We start from the raw sequence: 24,572 nt of genomic DNA, 5'->3' as shown, positions 1-24,572 counted from the left end.
AGTTTACCCTTTGTTTATTTGTGCGGGCATGGGCTTCTGATCATCGTGTATCTGTTTTTTGAGTAAACTACGATAATGGTGACTGATGTTTGGGTAAGTATTCTTTTTCACCACTGATGTTTTAAAACTCATAAATCAGTCACTAACGTTATACTTTCTTACAAAAGGAAAAAAGAAGAGAATTTTTCTTTTGGGTCTTCTGGTTTTTCAGATTCTCTTGCATTTCCTCTTTACCTACGAATACGGTAGCAGCAGACATGGTGATTTCTCTTCCCTTCTCCAATTGAACTAATACTGCTTGTAAAAATCTCTTCTTTTTTTCTTTTTAATTTCATGTTCTTTCCTCTGGAAACTAGGGTTTCGTCGAATGCTTAATTTTCGATACTGAACTAAGGGGCACAGTCCTTTATGACACCCTTTGTGGAAATTATTTGTTAGATTAACAATTTAACGTGGTCGGTTGTGTATTTTTAATTTCCTCTTTTTTGTTTTGTATGCTAAATTTAGTCGGACAGGCACACCATTATCTTGATGCAAACTTCACAGAGCAGGGCAACGAGGACATTTATGGATTATGATTCCATAAGTCAAGCTATGTATGGTATGCTTTGTTTATTCTTTGTCTATATCGTGTTGATTTTCGATGTTTTTCGTCGTTGATTATAGATCTGCAGAGTGCAGGCAGTGGATTGTACCTTTTAGAAGTTGGTTTATGGGGTTTAGAATGATCTTTAGATTTGATTTTGCATTTCATGCATCCTTCTTCTCTAGAATAGAATGTATTTCCAAAGATTATTTTATTTCCTAATTGCGTTAGGAGCATGATTTGGTTGAATGAATCAGAGTGGTTCCGACACGAGTCACCGGATTGAATCTACTGTCTTCTTAAGTTTTGACGGTTTATGCCGTTTGGGATGTGCAGGGATATGTGGACTATATGAAAGGAAGCTTAAGGATCTAAATCCAGCTACAGGGAACATCACTTACGACGATGCTGATCTTTACAATTTTATCAATGGCCTTGCAGATATGAGTGCCCTCGTGTATGTCTCTCCTTTCTATACTGCCCTCCACTTTTTCCCTTCTTTTTCAATGGATCATTCTCATGTGTTTTATGTTATATTGCATGCTTCGTTGTCGTGTGTCCATCTAATAATCATTTATCAAATGTATGAATCTGTCGTGTAATTTTCCGTCTGCTGAAACTCAAATACGTTGTGAATAGTTTTGACCTGTAAGTTTATATATATGGAGGATCATATGATTCATAACTCGATACCCATTCCCAAATATGTCCTAGACACTGGTGTTAAACATGGAAACTTAAGATAAAATGAAGAGTCTGGGTAACATTGTCTTTCATCCAAGGAAACGAATATGGCTGATGGGAAGTCTGTGTATTACTTGGATACGGACAATGCTCCAACGATAATGCAGTAATGGGCGTGTGTTCACATTAACGGGAGACAACGTCTTGCAATGGATTATTTGTTTGTTTTGGTTTGAATTGGATATTTGAATAGGTGTCAATTGGAAGCTAAACAGTTTAACCTAATATTTATTGCATTCGACGTATTTTTTCTTCGGTGGGATAATCGGTTTTATCATTGATTTCTTGCTTGCAGCTATGATCACAGGATTCAAGCTTTTCTGCCTTATGACAGGCAATGGATTAAACAGAAACTATTTCAACACCTTAAGAAGTTGGCACATTAACTAAATCCTTTCTCACTAAAACTGGTTTTCAATAGAAAGAGAATGTGCATCTGCAGAAAACCTCGTATCTGATAATCGTGTTCTTATTATACCTCCTAACGTGTTGCGCACGTCTTTTCGACAACCGTTGCAGCTTTCTCCGGAGTTTCAGATGAATAGCACAGGTTTTGCGTGGTCAATGTTGTACTCTAATCAAAGTTGATGTTATTTTTGTCTAGGAAGCTTGACCTTTACCATAATCAAAGTTGTTGGTTTTTGTCTAAGAAGCTTTTCTTGGTACTTGATTTTCTTTTGTCTACATTAATCCTTAAGTTTAACATTTTTTACCAACTTGGTACTTGAACTTGAATTCAGTTAAGGACTAAAATATAAGAGAATCAAAATTTGCACACTTCAAACAAAACATGGAAGGCTTAATAAAATGAGATTAGTTAGTTAAACAAGATAAAGAAACAATGAGTTAAACAGTGCACCAGAGGTATGTCATTTAGGCTGATGCTGCATGCGAGCAATTGGGAAGATTAATCGGAGCTATCTGACATGCTCGTTCTCTTGATTCACCTGTGTTTTTTTTTTCCCATAAGGAAAGAACATGAACATGCAAGTTAAACGTATATCGATACAGTGACGGATATCGAAATATATTTAGGAGTGTGTACATATATGTTAATAACAGGTTCGTTCTAAACAAGTGTGGCTTGTGACACGTCATAGAGTTCCAAATTTCGGGGGCCTTACACTTTGAATAAAAACCATTAACCCAAAAAATAAACTATTTTTCCTATTGTAACGCAGGCGTGAAGAAAACTCAGTAAAGAAATCAGCCACACTTTGAAAAAGTTCTACCAACTCAAAATTTGATTTATTTTTTGTTTCGTAAGAAATAATTTTTATATGATAAATTTTAATATTTTGCAATTTCATCTTGTTATAAAATATTATAGAATGCTCATTTTAAAAACAAGCATAAAATGTATACATCTTCTGGGATAGGTATGGTTAACAATATAAAATTTTTAATTGGATAGACATAAATAAAATTTTACGGTGAACACTATAAGTAAAATAGGTAACTAATGGAGAGTGAACACGTGTCCACACTGAAAAAAAAACTGTGAATCCGCCATTGTTACATTACAAAAAGATGAAAAAGAAAAGAAAGAGAAGACTGATCATTTTCTTTCATTACGGGGCGAGAAGACGAGGAAAGACACGAGAACAACGATGAGGGAATACGAGCCCTTCATGTTTCGCGCTTGGTAACGGCTATATTTCTTGAATGCATTTACGCTTCAACATTTATGAACTTTTTATAGGTAAATATCAATATTAGAGTTTAGGATTTATGGTTTAAGATTTAAACGTCGTATCGGATCTAGTGCATGACATTTTTTTTGTACATATGGTGTTAGGGTTTGCAAACATTTATAAACATCCAAAAATAGGTTGGTGCACCACGCTCCTGCCCTTAATTGCACGCGATTCTTAAGGGTTATAATGGGCGGCCCAAACCCGAATTTCTTTGGATTTTATAGTGATTGTTAATATTGATGTCAAGTATAAGATTATAATGATTATTCGGAGGTTGACAAGAAGAATGAATATGGTTAGGGATGGCAAAAAAAATTGAACCCGACGGAGAAAATTGAAAACCGAATTAAACGGGGACGGGGAAAAAATGTTTATGTTAAACGGGGACGGGGACGGGTTTAGTAATCTCCGCCCGATTACCCGGCCCGATAAATATTAAAAATAATTATTTATATATATATAATATTAATAAATTTAATTTAAATTAAAAATATATATTTAATATTTATATATTTAATTTAAATATATATACTCGGCCCGATACCCGTTTAAATAACAGTTTATGCTAAACGGGAATACTCGTTTCCCCGCGGTTTTCCCCGATTACCCGATGGAGATCCTCGTTTAAATCCCCACGATTTTTTAAGCGGGAACGGGTACGGGTTTTTTAAACGGGGACGGGGGGACCAATACTCAGCCCGAACCCGACCCGTTGCCATCTCTAGATATGATCGTCTGATAGTATATTTGGCTCGTACAGTTCATGTGGATTTATCAAATGTCATGTCAAAGGGTTGTGAGTCATCAAAAAATTTGGATTTATGAAATTCTTTTTTTTTGGAAGGAATAAAATCTTATATTCCAATAGATCATCAATAACAACTTGTTTAATACAATCAGGTTCATCTAAATAAAACCAAACTGGATTGTTGTTCGATAAGGCCCAATGCGCAAGAGTATGGGCGACTCGATTAGCTTCCCTACAAGCATAGTGTACTTTAAAAGAAGGAAAGTTAACTAACATTTGTCTAGTCCCATTGAGCAACAATCCAATTGTAGAAATATCTTGAATCTTTCTCGTCACCTGATTAGACAACCTGTAAACAATGGACATGGCATCACCTTCAATAACAACTTTGTTCCACCCATTCTCGGAAGCCAACCGAATGCCCTCCGTAAAAGCAACAACTTCCGTTGACTCGGCCGAAAACGAAGGATCAATCTTCTTAGCCAAACCCCCCAATAACCATTTCATACGAATCCCTAGCCACGGCATTTGTCTTTCGGAATCATTGGTAGATAAAGGAGTGACAATGAAAACACGACTTACGAATTAGATACGAATGAGGTAAAATATTTATCTTTCAGAAACTTCAGTAGGCTTCAGTGGTTAATCAAGATAAGGTACAACACATGTCCTCCTTAGTCAAGAGGCATAGTTAGGGATGGACTGAAGGAGGGTTGGCGGGGACGATTGTCCCTCTTGAAAATTTCAATTTCTCATATAATTTGATTATTTTCTTTATATTTTTTACTGATAATATATTTCCGTCCTCTAAAATTTTATAAATTTACTCCTATCATAAAATTTACATTCTTCCCACGACATAATATTTTTACGAATGTAGAACCGCCTATAATCGTCGTAACGTACATTTTAATATCAATAAATATATGGAAATACTCAAATATGACTAATATTTAATAAGGAAAAGTTTAAATAAAGGAAAAAAATTAATCGTATAAGACATTTTCCCTCACAGACAAATATAATCTTTTTAAAAATATAGATCAAGTTCAATTTGGTTCATAAACATCAAAACTTTCTAATTTTATTCTTAACTAATGTATAATTTTAAGGGTAAAGTACACAAATAGTCCCTATAAGATATTTTTTTTATTAAGTCTCTTGACTATTTGAAGTTATAAAATGGTCATGCGACTATAGAATGTTGCAATGTTAAATTCTCGACTATTAGAAGTTACAAAATGATCATCCGGCTATTCATTATGTTCCAAGCTCGTCCTTTTCATAAAAATAAATGACAGTTGTCTAAATTATACGTTAACATGATGATTGGGATATGATAGTCATTTGAGATTTTGGGATCAAATTTTTATAATATCACGACCAATAGGATAATGTTCAGCTTAGAATACCATCAATTTTTTTAATCAAAAAATGATGAGTTAAGAATATAATGAACAATTGGGTGACCATTTTTGTAACTTTTAATAGTCGAGGGACTCAACAAAGCAACACTTTACAGTCGAATGATCATTTTATAACTTTTAATAGTCGAGGGACTTAATAAAGTAGTATCCTATAGTAGGGGGACCGTTTATGTACTTTATGTTAATTTTAATTAGGTCATTTAATCAATTTAAATTGTTATCTTAAATCTGACGTGATTCTTTCTAGATTTAAGAGTCACTATTGCCCTTGTAGTAAATCTATCTTATGAATTTCGTCCCTATCGTTTTTTACATCAATTTATCCCTTGAGGTTGTTAGGGTGTTCATCCTATCCCTAGAAGTCCATTAACCATCTTGACTAACAGAATTGTGAGTCTTATGCAGATTACTAGTAATATTAGTTTATGTGGAAATTGCTAGTGTTGAAAAACGCAAAGACAAACGGTTTTGTTAGTAAAAAACAGTTAATGAACTTCGAGAACCAAGATGAACACCCTAAACAACTTCGTAAACTAAATTGATGTAAAAAAAATGATAAAGACGAATTTAATAAATTATATTTACTACAAAGATAAAAGTAATCCTAGCCCATTTTTTTAAACACATATAAATTAATAAATATTTTTAAATATATCTAAACAAATATTTAACGTTAAAGTTTACAGCTAGTCAGCTAGATTACTAGAAATATCTTATTGACACAATAATTTATTTTTAAATTTAATTCGACTAATTTAAGCTTATAGCTAGGGAAAGACATGGGTCGGGTTTTTGGTCCACTCGACCCGAGAACAAGGAGCCTCCATCCGAGATTCGACCTGACCCGACCAAAACAAGAGTTCATCCGTCCCGACCTGAACCCGACCAGACTTGACCCGAAATAATAATAAAAATATTATTTTTATTCAATAAAAACAATGACTTAATTGAAAAATTTATATATAGAGGATATTATTATAATTATTTTTAGGGTAAAGTATAGTAATGGTCACTGAACATTTCTGAAGCTTGCATTTAGGTCCCCCAACATTTAAAACTTGCAATACAGTCCCCCAACATTTATTCCGTTTGTAATATGGTCCCCCAACTTAAACCACAGTTAGAAAATTAGGATAAATTATATAAATGGTCATTGAACTTTTCAGTCACTTGAATTTAGGTCCCCCAACTTTTAAAACTTGCAAAACAATCATCAATTTCATTCTAAACCCCAATTTCCAAGTAATTCAATTTTATTCTAAACCCTAAATTCCAAAATACTTAAATTAAATTCAATTATGTCAAATTTATTATTATTTAATTTCATCTTATTTCATGTGATACATATTTTTTATATAAATATAATAGTATAATTCTTATCTGTTGAAGAAATTTTTTAATTAAAAAAAGTAGTTAGGATATAGAAGAGGTTGAAAATAATTCGAATTTTAAATTTATAAAATGTTATTTTGACGTATAAATAAAAGTGTAAACTACTCGGTTGACAACTTAACTATCTAGCCCTTTTTACTTTTGTCATCGATCTTTTAAATTTATCAATCATACCACATAATTATTTAACTGTTTCACTAAGCCACTAGTCGTTACCAATTGATAAAAATGATGATGTGGCAGTTAAAAGGAATTGGTATTATTATACATTCAGTCTTTATTATTTATATAATCAATTTGGTCCTAAATTAAATAAAATTTAATAAATTAATCATTTAATTAGGATCTGACATGTGTTAGTACATGATCATGACACGTGTCATTGGTGACACATGTTACCACCTAATTATTTATATATGCTATCAATTTGGTCCTAAATTAAATAAAATTTAATAAATTAATCATTTAATCAGGATCTGACATGTGTTAACACATGATCATGATATGTGTTATTGGTGACACATGTCACCTCCTAATTAGAAGAAAATTAAGTTACAAAGAAGTAAAATTTGGGTCTTGGGCAAACTCAAACCTGAGTCACGCAAATGAAAGATACAGGATGGAGCCACTAAGCTAACACCATCGTTTGTGTTAAGAGATATACAATAATACATATACTAATAGTATGATCAATGCCAGAAAAAAAAGAATATAATGTAAAATGGAAATAATGAGATTTGAACTTCGGCAAAAAATTTGAAAGCAATAAATGATGGGAAATATTATATTTTTACAATAAAAAAATATTATATTTGATAAATTGTTTGATAGATTTAATATATTTTTAAATATTAGTTGATACAATATTTTAAAAGAATAAATTTAAGATTTATATATTTTTAAACTAAATTTAATAATATATTTTTCATATTTATAATTCATGATTATATATATAATCTTAAGTTGAGTATTTCTAATATAATTAATAATTTTAATTTCTTATTAAAAATAAAATATTCAAAAAATATAAATGATTCATACATTAATATATGAATATATTTTTTATTTATACATCTAAATATAAATATACATTTATATAAATATATTTTTATTCGTTGTGTCTATGCCTTGAACTCTTTCTTCAAGCCTATATTACCTTAAATTGAAGTATTTTAGAATTTAATTGAAGTATTTTAGAATTTAGGGTTTAGAATAAAATTGAATTACTTTGGAAATTGGGGTTTAGAATGAAATTGATGACTGTTTTGCAAGTTTTAAAAGTTGAGAGACCTAAATTCAAGTGACTGAAAAGTTCAATGACCGTTTATATAATTTATCCTAATTTTCTAACTGTGGTTTAAGTTGGGGACCATATTGTAAACGGAATAAATGTTAGGGGACTGTATTGCAAGTTTTAAATGTTGGGGGACCTAAATGCAAGCTTCAGAAATGTTCAGTGACCATTACTATACTTTACCCTTAAATTAAAGAGCAAGTGCATAAATTCCGGCGTCGGGTCGCCGCGTAAACCAGACAGTTCAGCTGCTTAAAGATTTGATACCAATTAGAGGAAAACACGTGTATCTTCTTTCATGGAACTTTGATGTAATGTAATCAATTGGGATTTCGTGTATCTTCTTCTTTCGGTTTGTTATCACCGCCGCTCTCGGCCTTCTCCGATCCTCCTCCGCCGCCGTTGAGGTCGCCAAAAGAGGGAGCTTTAGTGGATACCGGGGTGGCCAAGAACGTAGGCCTTTCATCACCAGCCATTATCACTAAAATGTTCTCCTCGAACACCTTCATCTTCTTCTTCTTCGAACCACCGTCGTTTCCACCGCTTTCGTCGTCTCTTCCTCCGTCTCCTCCTCCGCCGGCGTTGAGCAAACGATCAGTGAGTCGGCGGCAGTAGAAGAAAGCTAAGATCAACATTCAACAGCGCGAAACCGACGAGACCCAGCATCGAAGCCAAACCTCCGAAGAGATACGGCACGGGAGAGTGCCATGTCGAGCACGCTTGCGCCACGGCTGTGCTGTTGGCGGCGACGGTGGCCATTTTGTGCTTGTTTCTTCTTCTTCTATGTTGCGGTAAATGAGAAGGTGGTGGGTTGTTTTTATATCAGAGTGAGTGCTCGCTATTATTTATAAGTAGGGAAAGTAATGGGAAAATTAGGGTTTGTTCTTTTTATCTTTTACTCGGTAACCACGGATTTATCTTCCATATATGGTGATTAATCATGATGCAGAAGTAACCTCGAAACACCGTGGTTCGTTTAAGGATGTACACGGTTCGGGTTTAGGTGAATCTGACTTGACTCGGAAATTTGATACGATTTGAGTTTAGGGGTGACATCACCCGACTTGACCTGACCCGATTTTTTTAGATAATTCTCGAATCCGACTAACCCTACCCAAAATAAATTGTTTTCTTATTTTTTAACCTTTTAGTTTTAGTCACCAATCTTTCAATTAATCAGATTATTTAACTGTTTAATTCGATCCAATCAAGCTACTTGTCGTTAATGTTTGACGGGAGTGGTGACATGGCAGTTAATAAAATTTCTATAATTATACATTTAGTCACTAATACTTACATATTCTAACAATTTGAACTTAATTTTAAAATAAAATTGATATAATTATACATTTAATCATTGATTAATATTTTTAATTTAATAATTTACTTTTCACCAATAAGAAAGTGACATGAAAAGAAAATTAAAGCACCGAAAGAAGGGATAAGGGGATTCCAACTGGGAACACTTTTCCAAGGAAACATAGGCAAAACCATTGAGCCAAAGTTGATAATTTGCTCTCAGGTTTCCAACTTACGATATATATGTTATATTTTAATATATATAAATATTGTTGAAAACATTTTTGTGTTTCGATATAACATATTAAGTTTAAATAAATTTTAAGATTTTACAAATGACTTTCTAAGTATATTCGATTTAATTAATCGAATATCAAAATATTACTCCAAGTCTTTCAAGATCAATTTCAAACCTTATTGAATGTGTAAAATTATGTTTTATACTTAATATATATTTGAAACAATTTTCACAAAGTATTTTGAACCAAAATAAAGCATAAAATCAATTTTTCAAAGTGATGCACCGATGCACACACCATGCATCGATGCACTGAGGATTTTATGAAAACATCGAATGCATTTGATGCATCGATGCACCAGCCATGCATCGATGCACTCTGGTTATTTTGAAACATCGAATGCACTTGATGCATCGATGCACTCTTAGTGCACCGATGCACTGAGGGTCCAACGGTCAAACTATTTGAATTTTACACTGATGCACCGATGCACCATGGGTATGCATCGATGCACTGACGCTCCCGACTGCTTTAATTAATTGTTTTCACACTTAAACGACTCGATTGACTCCACTAAGCATCCCCAACGTTCAGAATCATTTGAAGGTGTATTTAAACAAGCTTAGAAGCCATTGATCAATAACAAGAAACAACAATCAACAAGAATCAAGAGAGAATCAAAGAGAAAGCATCAAACCTCAAGTTTGAGCATTTCAAGATTATTTTTCATTCAATATTCATTTTGCTTTCAAGAACACTACTTGTACTCAACTGTATTCATTTTTTAGTGTTCTTTTCTTTGTTTTAGAATTGTGCAAACAATCTTCCTTGTGAGGATTTCCTTGTAAGTTTGCAAATTTGTAATCTTCTCTTTGAGAAGGAGTGTTCTCAAGAATTGGAGTATATTCTTGAGGGAGTTGTTAAGTTATCCCTTTGGCCTCAAAAGAAAGAACAAATTCGTGAATTTGTTGGAAAATCCTTAGTGTGGATAGCTAAGGTAGTGGACATAGACTTTGATTGAGAAAGTCGAACCACTCTAAATCCCTGTGTAATTACTTTCAATTTTCTGCAAAAGCTTCCACCAAAATTTTAATTGCCAATTCACCCCCTCTTGGCCGATTCCGTTGATCGATTAACTCAACAATTGATATCAGAGCCTCACTCATTTGAAGGTTTAATCACCTCTTGAGTCGATTCGGGAAGAGTTATATCGATTATCAAGTCATCAATGGTCTCTACTTCAAATGTCGACTTCGGTCTCGATTCGATGCTTGTCAACAAGCCTCCTTTCTTCAATGGAGCTAACTATGCCTATTGAAAGAATAGAATGATGTATTTCATTCAAGCAAGTGACATTGGAGCATGGAATGTTGTAGAAGATGGATATATCAAGCCTCTCACTCATCTGAGATTGTGGAGTGAATGAGAGACAAGAATGTTCCAGCTCAACTCCAAAGTAATCCATATCATATTTTGTGCTCTTGGACCAGATGAATATGGAAGAGTTTCATCTTGTACAACCGCCAAAGAAATATGGGATAAACTACAAGTCACTCATGAAGGCAACAACGAGGTAAAATAATCTAAAATTAGTCTTCTAACACATAGCTATGAAAATTTCAGGATGAAACCAAATGAAGATATCAAAGCTATGATGGATAGATTCTCAACGATTATCAGTGGTCTCAAATCATATGGAGAGATCATTCCAAACGAAAAGCTTGTGAGGAAGTTAGTTTACTCACTTCCAAAATCGTGACAATCCAAGAAGACGGCAATCATCGAGGCTAAGAACCAAAAATCCTTAACTCTTGAAGAGCTAATTGGTTCCCTCCTCACTCATGAAATGACGCTTGAAGATGAGGTGGATGTCGATAAGATTGATGAGACACCAAATGAGAATGAGAAGAAGAAAAACATTGGAGTTGTTCTCAAATCCACAAAAGATGAGAGTGATTCAGATGAAGATGACCCTATTATTTGCTATGAATGCAAAAAGCCGGGACATGTCAAATATGATTGCCCACAATTGAAAAGAAAGGGTCAATCAAATAATAAGCACAAGGCTCATGTGGCTACATGGAGCGATGAAGAGGGTTCCGATGAAGAGGAACAATAAGTAGCAAACTTGTGCTTGATGGTATTCGGGGAAGATTCTAAGGTAACCTCTAACTCATCTGAATTAGATGATTTATCTTATGATGAGTTATTAGCAGAATATAATGAGTTGGCTTCGGATTATGAGAAATTGTTTTTAAAATATAAAAATGATGTCTCAAAATTGAAAATTGAAAAATAAGCTCATATTCAAGACCAACAATGATTTTGAAAGTAAAATCAAAGATTTGCAAATCAAACTAGAAGAGTTTGAAAAGAAAAATTCAGATTTGCAAAATTTACTTTCAAATGTCAATGATGATCATTAAAAGAAAATTGATGGTCTTAAAGCTTCTTTTGATAAAGTTGGAACAAAACGTTTTGAAAATGGAGAAAATTTAAAATCCAACTTTGTTAGAAAAAGTTTTAAAAACTACAATCATAGAGGTCCCCGAAGAACCTCTAATGGAAAAATCGTTAGAAGTATATGGGTTACTAAAGGACTCATTACTACTAAAGATAAAGATATCATACACAAATGGATACCTAAGGGGACTAGGATTTTGGAAACTAATGAATATGGACCCAAAAGAATTTGGGTACCAAAAATTAGAAATTAATCTATGTTTGTAGGAAAAGGAGCATTGCTACAAGGCATGGGAAACAAATTCAAACTCATGGTACCTTGATAGTAGATTCTCAAGACACATGACCGAAGACAAAAGCCGGTTCATAGAGCTTAACGCCAAAAATGGAGGAGAAGTGACTTTTGGTGATAATTCAAAAGGTCACATCGAAGGTATAGGTACCATAGGTAATACCTCTTCCATACAAATTAAAAATGTTTTATATGTGAATGGATTAAAGCATAATCTCTTAAGTATTAGTCAATTATGTGATAAAGGATTCAATGTCATGTTTGAAACTAATGGTTGTAAAGTTATTGACATTGCATCTAATCGAATTATACTTGTTGGTCATACAATAGGAAACATATACATGGTGCATTTAGACTCTATTGATATGACTAATTTATGCCTAGTTGCTAAGGATGAGCATGATAGTTAGTTATGGCATAGGAGACTAGGACATGCTAGTATGAGTGTTTTGCAATGGCTAATTCAAGGAAATTTAGTTCGAGGGTTGCCTAAGCTTAAATTTGATAATGATAAAATCTGTGATGCTTGTGCTAAATGAAAACGAAAGCGAATTTCTTTTAAATCCATTAATAATGTATCAACTAGTAAAATATTACAATTGATCCATATAGATCTTTTTGGGCCAACTAGGACTACTAGATTGGGTGGAAAACAATATACATTTGTCTTAGTAGATAACTATTCTAGATATACTTGGGTTCTTTTCTTAAGTACTAAAGATGAAGCATTAGAAAAATTCATCACGTTTTCAAAAGTAATCCAAAACGAAAAAGGTTACTCTATAACTAGTGTTAGGAGTAATCATGGAACTGAATTTGAAAATCTTGGATTTACTGATTTTTTTAATTCTAATAGTATTAGCCATAATTTTTCATCACCTAGAACCCCTCAACAAAATAGAGTTATTGAGAGGAAAAATCAAACTTTAGAAGAAATGGCTAGAACTATGCTTTGTGAAAACAATTTGCCAAAATATTTTTGGGCAGAAGCCACAAATACCGCTTGTTATGTTGTAAATCGAGTAATGATTAAGCCAATCTTAAAGAAAATTCCATATGAAATTTTCAAAAATAAAAAGCCTAACATTAGCTATTTTCATCCTTTTGGATGTAAATGTTTTGTTTTAAACAACGGTAAAGACAATCTTGGCAAATTTGATGCTAAGAGTGATGAAGGAATTTTTCTGGGTTATTCCTTAAATTCTAAAGCTTATCGAGTATTTAATAAAAGAACTTTAGCTGTAGAAGAGTCTATACATGTTGTTTTCGATGATAATCCCCTTCCGAGGAAGGATTCTTGTTTGTATGATGATGTAGGTATTATAAATATAAATGACGTTGAACATGACGTTGGAGAACCATCATCAAAGGAATAAACGAAAGATGAGGAAACTCAAGATCCTCTCGAGAATCCAACCATTAAAGAAATGGAAGTATCTTACCCAAGAGAGTACAACTATGTCAAGGATGGTGAGATTATAGGTGATCCATCCAAAGGGGTAACAACTCGATCTTCTCTTAGAAATATTTGTAATTATGATGCATTTATCTCATGCATAGAGCCTAAGAATATTAAAGAAGCATTAAAAGATGAACATTGGATTATGGCTATGCAAGAAGGGTTAAATCAATTTGAGAGAAGTAAAGTATGTACATTAGTTGAAAGGCTTAATAATAAATCTACTATAGGTACTAGATGGGTGTTTAGGAATAAGCTTGATGAAAGTGGTAATATAGTGAGAAACAATGCTAGACTTGTTGCTCAAGGGTATACTTAAGAAAAGGGTAATATAGTGAGAAACAATGTTCTTAAATTGACAAAAGTGTTTTATGGTTTAAAACAAGCTCCTAGAGCTTGGTATGAAATATTGTCAAACTTTTTAATTGAAAAATGTTTTTCAAAAGGGAAGGTTGACACTACATTGTTTTTAAAGCATAAAGGTAAATATTTATTAGTAGTTCAAATTTATGTCGATGATATAATATTTGGTTCTACTAATGATGTTCTTTACCAAGAATTTTCTAAGCTAATGCAAAGTGAATTCGAAATGAACATGATGGGGGAGCTCTCATTTTTCTTGGGACTCCAAATCAAGAAAAGAAAAGATGACATATTCATCAATCAAGCTAAGTACGTCAAAGACATGCTCAAGAAGTTTGGACTGGAAAATGGGAAACCACATGACACTCCAATGAGCTCATCAACAAAGCTTGACATAGATGAAGGAGTTAAATGTGTGGATGTTAAATTATATAGGCCAATGATTGGTTCTTTGCTTTATCTAACTGCAAGTAGACCGGACATTATGTTTAGCGTTTGCTTATGTGCTAGATTTCAATCATGCCCTAAGGAATCACATTTACTAGCTGTTAAGAGGATCTTTAGATACCTTAAGGACACTCCTAGTTTAGGACTTTGGTATCCTAGAGACTCTAGCTTTAGCTTGCATGCCTTCTCTGATGCGGATTATAGAGGATGCAAATTAGATAGGAAAAGAACCTCTGGTACTTGCCAATTCATTGAAAATATGTTGATTTCTTGGTTTTCAAAGAAACAAAATTGTGTTGCATTATCTACCACTGAAGCGGAATACATTTCAGCCGGTAGTTGTTGTGCACAAGTTTTATGGATGAAACAACAACTTTTTGATTATGTAATTAAAGTAAGTACCATTCCTATCAAGTGTGACAATACTAGTGCTATTTGTCTCACTAAAAATCCCATCCAACACTCTAGAACTAAGCATATTGAAATTAGACATCACTTCATTAGAGACCATATCGCTAAGGAAGATGTAGTTCTAGAATTTGTTGATAGTTTGCACCAATTAGCGGATATCTTTACAAAACCTTTAGACAAGGAAAGATTTTGGACACTTATGAGAGAATTAGGTTTAACTGACCTATCTTCACTTAGTGTTTAAAATAATTTTATCACTTTTAAGTATAAATGAAAAATGCTTATAATAATAATTTTTTATTGCATTCTTTGCTATTAGTTAGGGGGAGTTTATGTTGCTTGATGAAAATTAATTTTATGTTCAAAAGTAGTTTAAGGATTAATTTGATTGATTGAACATGATTATTTTTCAATATATGAGTTGTCAATACCACTAGAGCCAATTAATTTAGCATTTTGAGTGTTTAAAACAGAATTTTGATATTTTTGTGCTTCATGCATCGATACACCTAACAGTGCATCGATGCATCCTTGAATGTGCATCGATACACGATTAAGGTGCACCGATGCACGCCTTGAATGTGCATCGATGCACAAGGCCATGCATCGATGTATCAGTCGGGTTTTGGGGTTTATAAGGCTTATTTTCTCATTTGTTTCAAACCCTAAAAACTAAACTCTTTCAGCCATATGCCTCCTCTTCCTCTCCTACTCTCAAAGTTGTTCCAAATCTTTTGGTTTTGTTCGGAAATATTTCATACTTCTTCTCTAAATCCTGCTACTATCATTAAATCGTGCAACATAACATCCCATTCCTCTCAAATCTGAAAATTTCAAGGTATTTTTCTAAAAATATCTATTTTATCATATTCTAATCTTAGGACTAGTTTTTATTAGTTCTAGGATGAAAATTTTATTGGGCATTGATTGTTTGATGATTACAAACTAGATTTTACAACCAATTTCATCAAAAACTCACAAATTTTCAAAGAAATTTTTGAATTTTCAAAATAAAAAAATCAAAAATTTGAATTTAATTTTTAAATTTGATGTTTTTGATTTAATTATGTTGTTTTCATAAAAAACTATACATATTATGATTTTACAAAAATTATTTTTAAATATTTTTCAAAACCTTGCCCATTAGGATTCGGTTTAGAGAACCTTGAATTATTGAGGACTCAATTGAGTTTTGGGATTGATTATTGTGCATACATGTGTTTCAAATTGCAGGTTACATTCATTTTCCGAATCTTTAAAACATGTCAAATCCCAAACGCCCTAGGACTTGAGTCGTTCTTGTTCAAACCAACCTCCTAATCCCGTTCCTAATCCCGTTCCTCCTCCACCTACATCTCTATTAGGATCTTGTTTTAACATGCCTGAGCGTCGTAGAGACGAATTGTACTCTAGGTACATAAATTCTTTTCAATCTTATAGAATATGGGAAGAGCGTATTCCTTCTCTTCAAGCTATAATAGATATTGACTTTGAATATCTTCCAATTCTTAAAGCTTGGAAGTTTGATAAAATGTTTCAGCTCAAACCTATCTTTTATCAACAATTAGTCCGCATTTCTATTCCAATGCGGTATGTATTCAAAACGAAACTCAATGTGGGACTATAGCCATTAGATCCTATCTTTTAGGCCAATATATTAATATTGACCCCGAGACTATAGCTTTCCATTTTGGGTTAGATGATAATGGGTCATATAATGAGAATGAAAATGTGGAATATCCCTATGATCCAAATTCTAGTGTTATTACTCTACGATCTCATCAATATCGTTTTCCTCATTTGATGATCTCTTGGTGGTTTAGATAATCCAGAGGTAGATACTCCACTCTTCGTGCTAGGGATTTATGGTGGATGCACTGTAATAAAAATAAGATCAAAATAAATCTGCCCCACATTATTTTTAGTCAACTAGTGGACATCATAAACATTGATCCTTCAAAACATGTCAAAATATTGATTTATGGATGTCTTCTGAGTAATCTCTTTATCAAACTCGGTCTAGACGTCTCTCTCGACAATCCTATCCCACTCCAAAATCAAATCAATCTTACCTCCTTGAAGAAAGCAGATTGAAAACAAGATGAGGAAATCGGTCTTTGGGTATTTCAACCCGGTAAGCAAACTCCGGGAGCTAGCTCTTCACGAGCTGCTCCTAGCTCTTCTCGTGCTCCTCCTCCTCCTTCGGCATCGGCTGCTAACGATTACCCTGAGTTTCAACAACTTATGCAAGATATCGATGATCATGTTCCAGACGATGAGCCTGCACCGGAACCGGCACGGCAAGAAGATCAAATGCCACCATATTTTCGATCCTTCTTGGAGTAATTTGATCTGAGGTTTGCCTCCATGGAGTCTCATATTACTGAGTTTTAGCGGGAGATGCCTGAACGAATGGACACTCTCACTCTTGAAGTTCGAGCTCATTATCCTCCTCCTCCCGATCCTCCGATGGAGTAGATTTGTTTCCTTGTTATGTTTTTCTTGGATTTTCAAACTTGGATTGATTTTGATGTTTCTGGATGTTTAAATTTGATGGTTGTTGGATGTTTTGAACTTATTTGTTGTTTTATGAATTTTTGAACTTAATATTTATATATATTTGGTTTGAATTTTCATTATGAGCTTAATGTTTATTAATTTTATTTTTTGCATCATTTACATACTAGTTACATTATGACCAATTATGTCATTTCACATTTGTTTATGAATATTGATTATAAAACTAATGGCTAATCTCTGTTTTGATTGTGATCTTAGCAGCTTAAGCTATATATATATTTAATCAATTGGCTATGTTTTTCAAAACCTTGTTTAAATCGATTTTTAAGTCTTTTTGATTTAACAAAAAGGGGAATAAAATGTTAAGTGTTAAAATGTTTTAAAGGGGAGAAGTGTTAAAGTAAGGGGGAGTAATTTTAAACTTAATTTTTCAAAATTTATTTTCAAAGAAAATATTAAAATTACACAAATGTTTTGTTATATCAAAAAGGGGGAGATTGTTGAAAACATTTTTTTTGTTTCGATATAACAAATTAAGTTTAAATGAATTTTAAGATTTTACAAATGATTTTCTAAGTATATTCGATTTAATTAATCGAATATCAAAATATTACTCCAAGTCTTTCAAGATCAATTTCAAACCTTACTAAATGTGTAAAATTGTGTTTTATACTTAATATATATTTGAAACAATTTTCTCAAAGTATTTTGAACCAAAATCAAGCCTAAAATCAATTTTTCAAAGTGATGCACCGATGCATCAATCCATGCATCGATGCACCATGAATCAAATTGAACATTGAATGCATTTCATGCATCGATGCACTGAGGATTTTATGAAAACATCGAATACATTTGATGCATCGATGTACCAGCCATGCATCCATGCACTCTGGCTATTTTGAAACATCGAATGCACTTGATGCATCGATGCACTCTTAGTGCACCGATTCACTAAGGGGTCAACGGTTAAAATATTTGAATTTTACACCGATGCACCATGGGTATGCATCGATGCACTGATGCTCCCAACTGCTTTAATTAATTGTTTTCACACTTAAACGGCTCTATTAACTCCACTAAGCATCCCCAACGTTCAGAATCATTTGAAGGTGTATTTAAACAAGCTTAGAAGCTATTGATCAATAACAAGAAACAACAATCAACAAGAATCAAGAGAGAATCAAAGAGAAAGCATCAAACCTCAAGTTTGAGCATTTCAAGCCTATTTTTCATTCAATATTCATTTTGCTTTCAAGAACACTACTTGTACTCAATTGTATTCATTTTTTAGTGTTCTTTTCTTTGTTCTAGAATTGTGCAAACAATCTACCTTGTGAGGATTTCCTTGTAAGTTTGCAAATTTGTAATCTTCTCTTTGAGAAAGAGTGTTATCAATATTTGAAGTATATTCTTGAGGGAGATGTAAGGTTATCTCTTTGGCCTCAAAAGAAAGAACAAATTAGTGAATTTGTTGGAAAATCCTTAGTGTGGATAGCTAAGGTAATTGACGTAGACTTTGATTGAGAAAGTCGAACCACTCTAAATCGCTGTGCAATTACTTTCAATTTTCTGCAAAAGCTTCCACCAAAATTTTAATTGCCAATTCACCCCCTCTTGGTCGATTCCGTCGATCGATTAACTCAACAAATATATTAAATTAAAAATAAAATATATTTAATAAGTCAAGAAAAAGATAAAATATATTTAAAAAAATTTAAAAAATAAAAAAAATTAAAATTTAAGATATATAAAATATTATTAATTTTGAGTAAAGCATTTACATAAAACATATGCATATATCTTTTGTTGTCCAATTTATACCAAAAGAATGTCTTAGCTCAATGGTTTGGTGCTACCAAATCAGTTCAAAGGAACCTGTGTTCATATCCCTTGCTTGTTGCGTGTTTCTTTGAAGAGGATGACACGTGTCACTTTGTGATTAGGGATAATAAATCTATTAAATTAAAAAATAAATTAAAATAAATTTAGTTTTTCAATCGAATGATGACAGGTATCATAAATGACACATGACGTCTCTTGATTCGAGGGTTAAATTTATTTTAATTTATTAAAATTAGGACCATTACGTTAGTTGCTAACGGATGGTTGATTGATTAAAGCATTTAAATAATTAAATGGTCTGATTGATCAAATCAAAACATTAATGGTCAAACTAATTTTGAACCATAGTTGAGTGGTTACTCGTGTAGTTTACCCTAATATATATATATATATATATATTTACTATTTAAACGTCCCTGATCCGAAACTCTACTTACAAAACTGAAGGACCCAAGTCCAACTGTCCTGAGCCTCAGCCTCAGAAACGGCGTGGAGGTAGGCATAAGTAAAGAGGAGCAAAGGGAGGGTTTCAGCATCTCGTTCAATTCTTTATTTAAGGTAATTCGATTCAATATGTAATTGATTATTTTTTTTTCTTATAGTTTTTGCTCATTTTTGTTTGTATTTTGGGTTTTTTTTAGAGTGACAGTGAATTCAATATGAAAATTGGAAGTTGGGTAAATTTAGATTGATGAAGAACGAACCCTAGGATCGGCGTAGATGCATGTCGGTAGAGTAACGTTGGATACGAATTGGTTCCTGCAATTCATATTCACGCTTTTTGTTCTCGCTTTGGGGGCTCTTCACCTGATCAAGAATACGGCCTCGAGATACTTCGAAGTCGACTCCGGTTTCGATCGTGGACCGAAAATGCCTTCCATCCCCATCGACAGCAACGGCGATGTCTCTACCTGTGCCGTTTGCTCCAATCCCGCCCCCAAGAAGTGTTCGCGTTGTAAATCTGTTCGTTATTGGTACGCTAGGCCTTTTTTCCTTAAAAGATTTACTTTATTGTGTGATCCCCTTCTTCCATGATTGTATTTTACGGTGTTTAATGGTTATTACTGTTTTTTCATTATTGTCATAGCTGAAGTTTCTAGTAACGGAAGTAAATGAGAAAGTTTTGTGATTTTTTTAATACTCTTTCAATCCCATTGATTGACCGCTTTCTAAAATTTATGTATCTGTCTTACTGGATCTGATATATATTCGGTTTTACATTGAGGTAAGCTAAATTTCTTATGATATTTTCTGATATATATTCTGTTTTATGTCAGTCTTACTGGTGATCTGGTATATTTTCTGATTTATCAGGACGAAATTTGTTTGTGCGGAGTAGTTTGTATTTTCGGGTTCATAGTATGAGTTTAGAGAAAAAAAAATAATTGCTGAGTCCTGGAATTTTGTATAAAAAGGGATGAAAAATATTTTGTATTTTCTGATTCATAAGTAAGAATATAGAAAGAATTGTTTTTGCTGGGGTTTCCTCGAATTTTTGTATATAAAAAGAATAATTATTTGGTATTTTCTGATTTATGGGTAATAATCTTGAACGAATTGCATTTTTGGGGGTTTCCTAGATTTTTCTTCTTTTCTGTCTGTGAAATTACTGTTGTCCTTAATCTAGGTTGAATCCAGACTTATTTAACACTGATGATGATGTATATAAAACAATTTGATGTTGAGATTTTGATCAATTCATCAGTCAATTATACTTAACAATGCACGAGATTTTTCAAAATTGGCATATGTTGTCCAATATACGAAAAATTTTCTGTTAGCATGCTAGTGAACAATGATTTTCGAAGGTCGTAGTTAATGTACTCATCAGTTGATTGGTTTGGTCTTATTACTTTCTTTCCTTTTCAGCTCCTTAACTTGCCAGCAGGTGCACTGGAAAGATGGGCATAAGACAAAGTGTAAAGTAAATTCAACACAGACTGCCAGATCAAAACCTTTTTCAGGAGTTGCTTTGGTTCCTTCCTGTGGAACTTCTAAGATCAGCAAGAAGCCAAGAGAGGTTATTCTTTTGACATTTTTTAAAACCCAATAGAAGTAAATTTAGAACTCATATTCTTTTTTCCCCAGGTTCTTTTCCCATATAATGAGTTTGTAGAACTTTTCAACTGGGAGAAACTGGGATTCCCTCCGTGTGGACTCTTGAATTGTGGGAATAGGTTCATATTTACCATGCTTTTTATTTCTTTTTGTTGGAGTTTTTTTTCCTTAAAAATGTTAGAACTTTTTATTAGACTGGGTAAGTTTATGTTTACTATTTTAATCTCTATTTATTTTTTCATGTTTTTCCTTTCCCTGCAGTTGCTTTGCCAATGTGGTTCTGCAATGCCTTGTATCTACCCGGCCTCTTGTTGCTTACTTATTGGAGAAAGGGCATCGGAAAGAATGTAAAATTTGAAACTAAACTTTGCTACACTCAAGGTTATTATTGAACAGCATCTGACCTTTATTTTTATTTCTGTTTTCCAGGCAGACGTAATGATTGGTGTTTTCTATGCGAACTTCAATCTCACGTTGAAAGATCAAGCCAGAGTCAGAATCCATTTTCACCAATTAATATTCTCTCACGGTTGCCTAATATTGGAGGTAATCTTGGTTATGGAAGACAAGAGGATGCTCATGAATTCATGAGGTTAGCATCTCTCATATTTGTTGCATTTTCTTTTGACACCTTGAAATTAACAAGAGGAAATTTTAAACTTCTAGATTTATTTGTAATTATCCATTGCCCTTTATTTTTTCAGGTTTGCTATTGATACAATGCAATCAATCTGCCTCGATGAATTTGGTGGAGAAAAAGCTGTAGATCGTAGTTCTCAAGAGACAACCCTTATTCAGCATTTATATGGTGGTCATCTGCAGTCTCAGGTGATGTATTCTATTTATTTTCTTTTTTGTTTTTCTATTGAATTTTGGTTATTTGACATTTTGGTAAAGTTACTGTATCGATGATTCTGTTAGGGAAAAATGTTTTAAAACATTGTGTTTTCCAATTTCCCTCTTGATTTAGCATCCCCCCCCCCCCCCCAACACCAAAAAAAAAAGAGCACCTATATGAACTGGAAACTCAATGTGAATAAGAGTGTTGCTCCTTAACTTAGTGAGATTTTGTTCATAGTTTGAAATTGTTACCATTAAAGGCTATTGCAATTGATTTTGCCATTATCCTTTATGTAAATCTCATTGCTTGGTTTTTCTCCATGTTTAAGTTTTGTACACTTATTTCTATTGCTTTATCATCATGTTAAAACCTTGTAGGTGATTTGTTCAAATTGCAATAAGATTTCAAATCAATATGAAAATATGATGGACTTAACTGTTGAAATTAATGGAGATGCTTCATCGCTGGAGGAATGCCTTGAACAATTCACTGTTAAAGAGTGGCTTCATGGGGAAAATATGTACAAATGTGATGGGTATGACTGCTTCGCCTCTACTTGCCCTCAGGATCTATATAATTTAACTTGCGTGATTTTAGATGTTTGAGACAGAATTTTATCTATGTTTTTATAGTACATTGATGTGTAACTGTTTGGTTTAACTATGGTGTTTATTCTTTTTAGTTGCAATGACTATGTCAAGGCATGGAAGCGGCTTACTATACGATGGGCTCCAAACATTCTTACAATTGCCTTGAAGAGATTTCAGGTCTTACCTACATCATGCTTGTGTTATTTGTTGGCTTTATTGATGTTGCAGTAGATGCTTCTATTTGGTGATTATTGAAGTTTTGTCTTATGATCGTGAAATATCTATTGAAAATCTTTGCAGAGTGGCCGGTTTGGAAAACTCAACAAAAGAGTCAGCTTTCCTGAGACATTAGATCTTACCCATTATATGAGTGAAGATGGAGATGATACCAATGTATATAATCTTTATGCAGTTGTTGTCCATGTGGACATGCTTAATGCATCCTATTTTGGTCATTACATCTGCTGTACCAAAGATTTCAGGGGAAACTGGTATAGAATTGATGATTGTAAGGTATTCACTCTCTCATGTCTTTACCACCATTTCCCTTTTCGGATTGCGAGTGTGGCACCTATTATAAAACTTCACTGTGTCATCTGCCTTCAATCATCACTACAAAGTAGTAGGGTTGACAGAAGGAAAAAAAGAGATTTTATCTGGATTTTCAGTTTTAATCTCCACTTTTTTTCTGCCTCTTTTCTCAGGTCATGAGGGTTGAACTGGAAGAGGTACTTTCTCAGGGGGCATATATGCTTTTATATAGAAGGTGCATTTTTCTTCCCTAAATAAATTCTGGCACCTAAAGCCAGTTTTGATCTTCCTTTATCTTGTTCAAACCCTTGATTTATGGACATATTATGGTGTACTGAATTGATAAAGGAGGGCATATAATATATGGTTTTTGTCGGTAAAAAAATGTAACCTTTGTGAATTTATGGGATCAAGTAAGACATGCATATGAATATTCTGTATCCTGCTATTTGCATGTGAATTTATGGCTTTTGTTGTTTTGTTTAATATCTTTACAAGTGCTCCTATTTTTGCAGGGTTTCTGTACGCCCGTCGTGTCTTAGAACATCGGGATCTCAGGGGAAGGATGAACAGAAATCAATGAAATCCGATGTTGAACATTGTCCTGCGAAAGAAATTCAGTCTGTACCTGAAAACGAGTCCATTACTTCTCCTAGCCTTTCTCCATCCATGTTGTCGAACGGTAGTTTGCATTCAGAAATTCCTGGACTTAAAGTCGAGTCATCTACAGGAAATGATGCTATTGATCAACATCAGGATGCTGATGCGGTTCAGTTCAAGTCAAATGCGTCACTTACTGAGGAACTTTCCCTCTGTGAAAACAATTCCTCTTTCCAGAATAATTCACAAGTTATCAGAACAGATGGCGACCATACAGATATGGTTAATAATATAGCCGTGAGAGAAAATCCGGAGAATATGAACAAGGGTGGTACTCGGCCATGTTCTTCCGATAAAGAGGTTGACAAAGATCTGTTTGTTGCAACCAGCTCCGTAGCTCCAAATGCCGAAAGTACGAACCTGGTTGACGATGCAAGGTAACGCTCATCATCTACAAAAGAAATAAAAATTTACGAGTTAGATTCACCGGTAGCAGTAAATTATGTGGTGCAAGATTCTGAAGACATTGATATGGCCATTTCCAAATCAAGTCCATCTTCTACTTAGACATTACAACAGTATTTTTACATTCTTGGACGAGACATCTGCTCGAAATACAGGCCTGAAATCCGAATCGACCTTATCGTTTCGAGAGAGCTGAAGCACAGCCTGATGATTTGCAGTTGCAGTAATCGGGTATTTATTTTTGTTCTCATATATCATTGA

The 24,572-nt window shown here is 33.4% G+C and overlaps 3 protein-coding genes across 3 annotated transcripts; 2 read left to right on the top strand and 1 right to left on the bottom strand.

Annotated features, from left to right (window-relative positions):
* Nucleotides 1-177: 177 nt before the first annotated feature.
* On the top strand, nt 178-1,948 carry LOC120130272 (enhancer of rudimentary homolog). Its single transcript, XM_039147533.1, has 4 exons — nt 178-260; nt 508-601; nt 923-1,043; nt 1,626-1,948. Exons 1-4 carry the CDS (start codon nt 258-260, stop codon nt 1,714-1,716), a joined length of 309 nt encoding a protein of 102 aa, XP_039003464.1. The 5' UTR covers nt 178-257; the 3' UTR covers nt 1,717-1,948.
* Nucleotides 1,949-8,091: 6,143 nt separating this feature from the next.
* LOC120130271 (protein GLUTAMINE DUMPER 4-like) lies at nt 8,092-8,700 on the bottom strand. Its single transcript, XM_039147532.1, has one exon. It carries the CDS (start codon nt 8,521-8,523, stop codon nt 8,209-8,211), a length of 315 nt encoding a protein of 104 aa, XP_039003463.1. The 5' UTR covers nt 8,524-8,700; the 3' UTR covers nt 8,092-8,208.
* Nucleotides 8,701-19,674: 10,974 nt separating this feature from the next.
* LOC120130265 (ubiquitin carboxyl-terminal hydrolase 18-like) lies at nt 19,675-24,330 on the top strand. The gene is made up of 12 exons (XM_039147525.1): nt 19,675-19,784; nt 19,868-20,200; nt 21,096-21,246; nt 21,315-21,403; nt 21,546-21,631; nt 21,714-21,876; nt 21,989-22,112; nt 22,503-22,660; nt 22,808-22,892; nt 23,016-23,228; nt 23,420-23,481; nt 23,762-24,330. The coding sequence occupies exons 2-12, from the start codon at nt 19,947-19,949 to the stop codon at nt 24,285-24,287; spliced, it is 1,911 nt and encodes a 636-aa protein (XP_039003456.1). The 5' UTR covers nt 19,675-19,784; nt 19,868-19,946; the 3' UTR covers nt 24,288-24,330.
* Nucleotides 24,331-24,572: the final 242 nt, after the last annotated feature.

Source organism: Hibiscus syriacus, unplaced genomic scaffold, assembly GCF_006381635.1.
Source record: "Hibiscus syriacus cultivar Baekdansim isolate YM2019G1 unplaced genomic scaffold, ASM638163v2 tig00110540_pilon, whole genome shotgun sequence".
NCBI classification, from domain to species: domain Eukaryota; kingdom Viridiplantae; phylum Streptophyta; class Magnoliopsida; order Malvales; family Malvaceae; genus Hibiscus; species Hibiscus syriacus.
The sequence above is the reverse complement of the archived record's forward strand: the minus strand, read 5'-3'. Positions and strand labels throughout refer to the sequence as shown.

Coding starts and splice junctions, on each gene's coding strand:
- LOC120130272 (XM_039147533.1), top strand. Junction 602..922: donor CATAAGTCAAGCTATGTATG/GTATGCTTTGTT, acceptor TGGGATGTGCAG/GGATATGTGGACTATATGAA. Junction 1,044..1,625: donor GCAGATATGAGTGCCCTCGT/GTATGTCTCTCC, acceptor TCTTGCTTGCAG/CTATGATCACAGGATTCAAG.
- LOC120130265 (XM_039147525.1), top strand. CDS start 19,947: ATGCATGTCGGTAGAGTAACGTTGGATACGAATTGGTTCCTGCAATTC. Junction 22,893..23,015: donor TTGCCTTGAAGAGATTTCAG/GTCTTACCTACA, acceptor AAATCTTTGCAG/AGTGGCCGGTTTGGAAAACT. Junction 23,229..23,419: donor ATAGAATTGATGATTGTAAG/GTATTCACTCTC, acceptor CTCTTTTCTCAG/GTCATGAGGGTTGAACTGGA.
- LOC120130271 (XM_039147532.1), bottom strand. CDS start 8,523: ATGTTGATCTTAGCTTTCTTCTACTGCCGCCGACTCACTGATCGTTTG.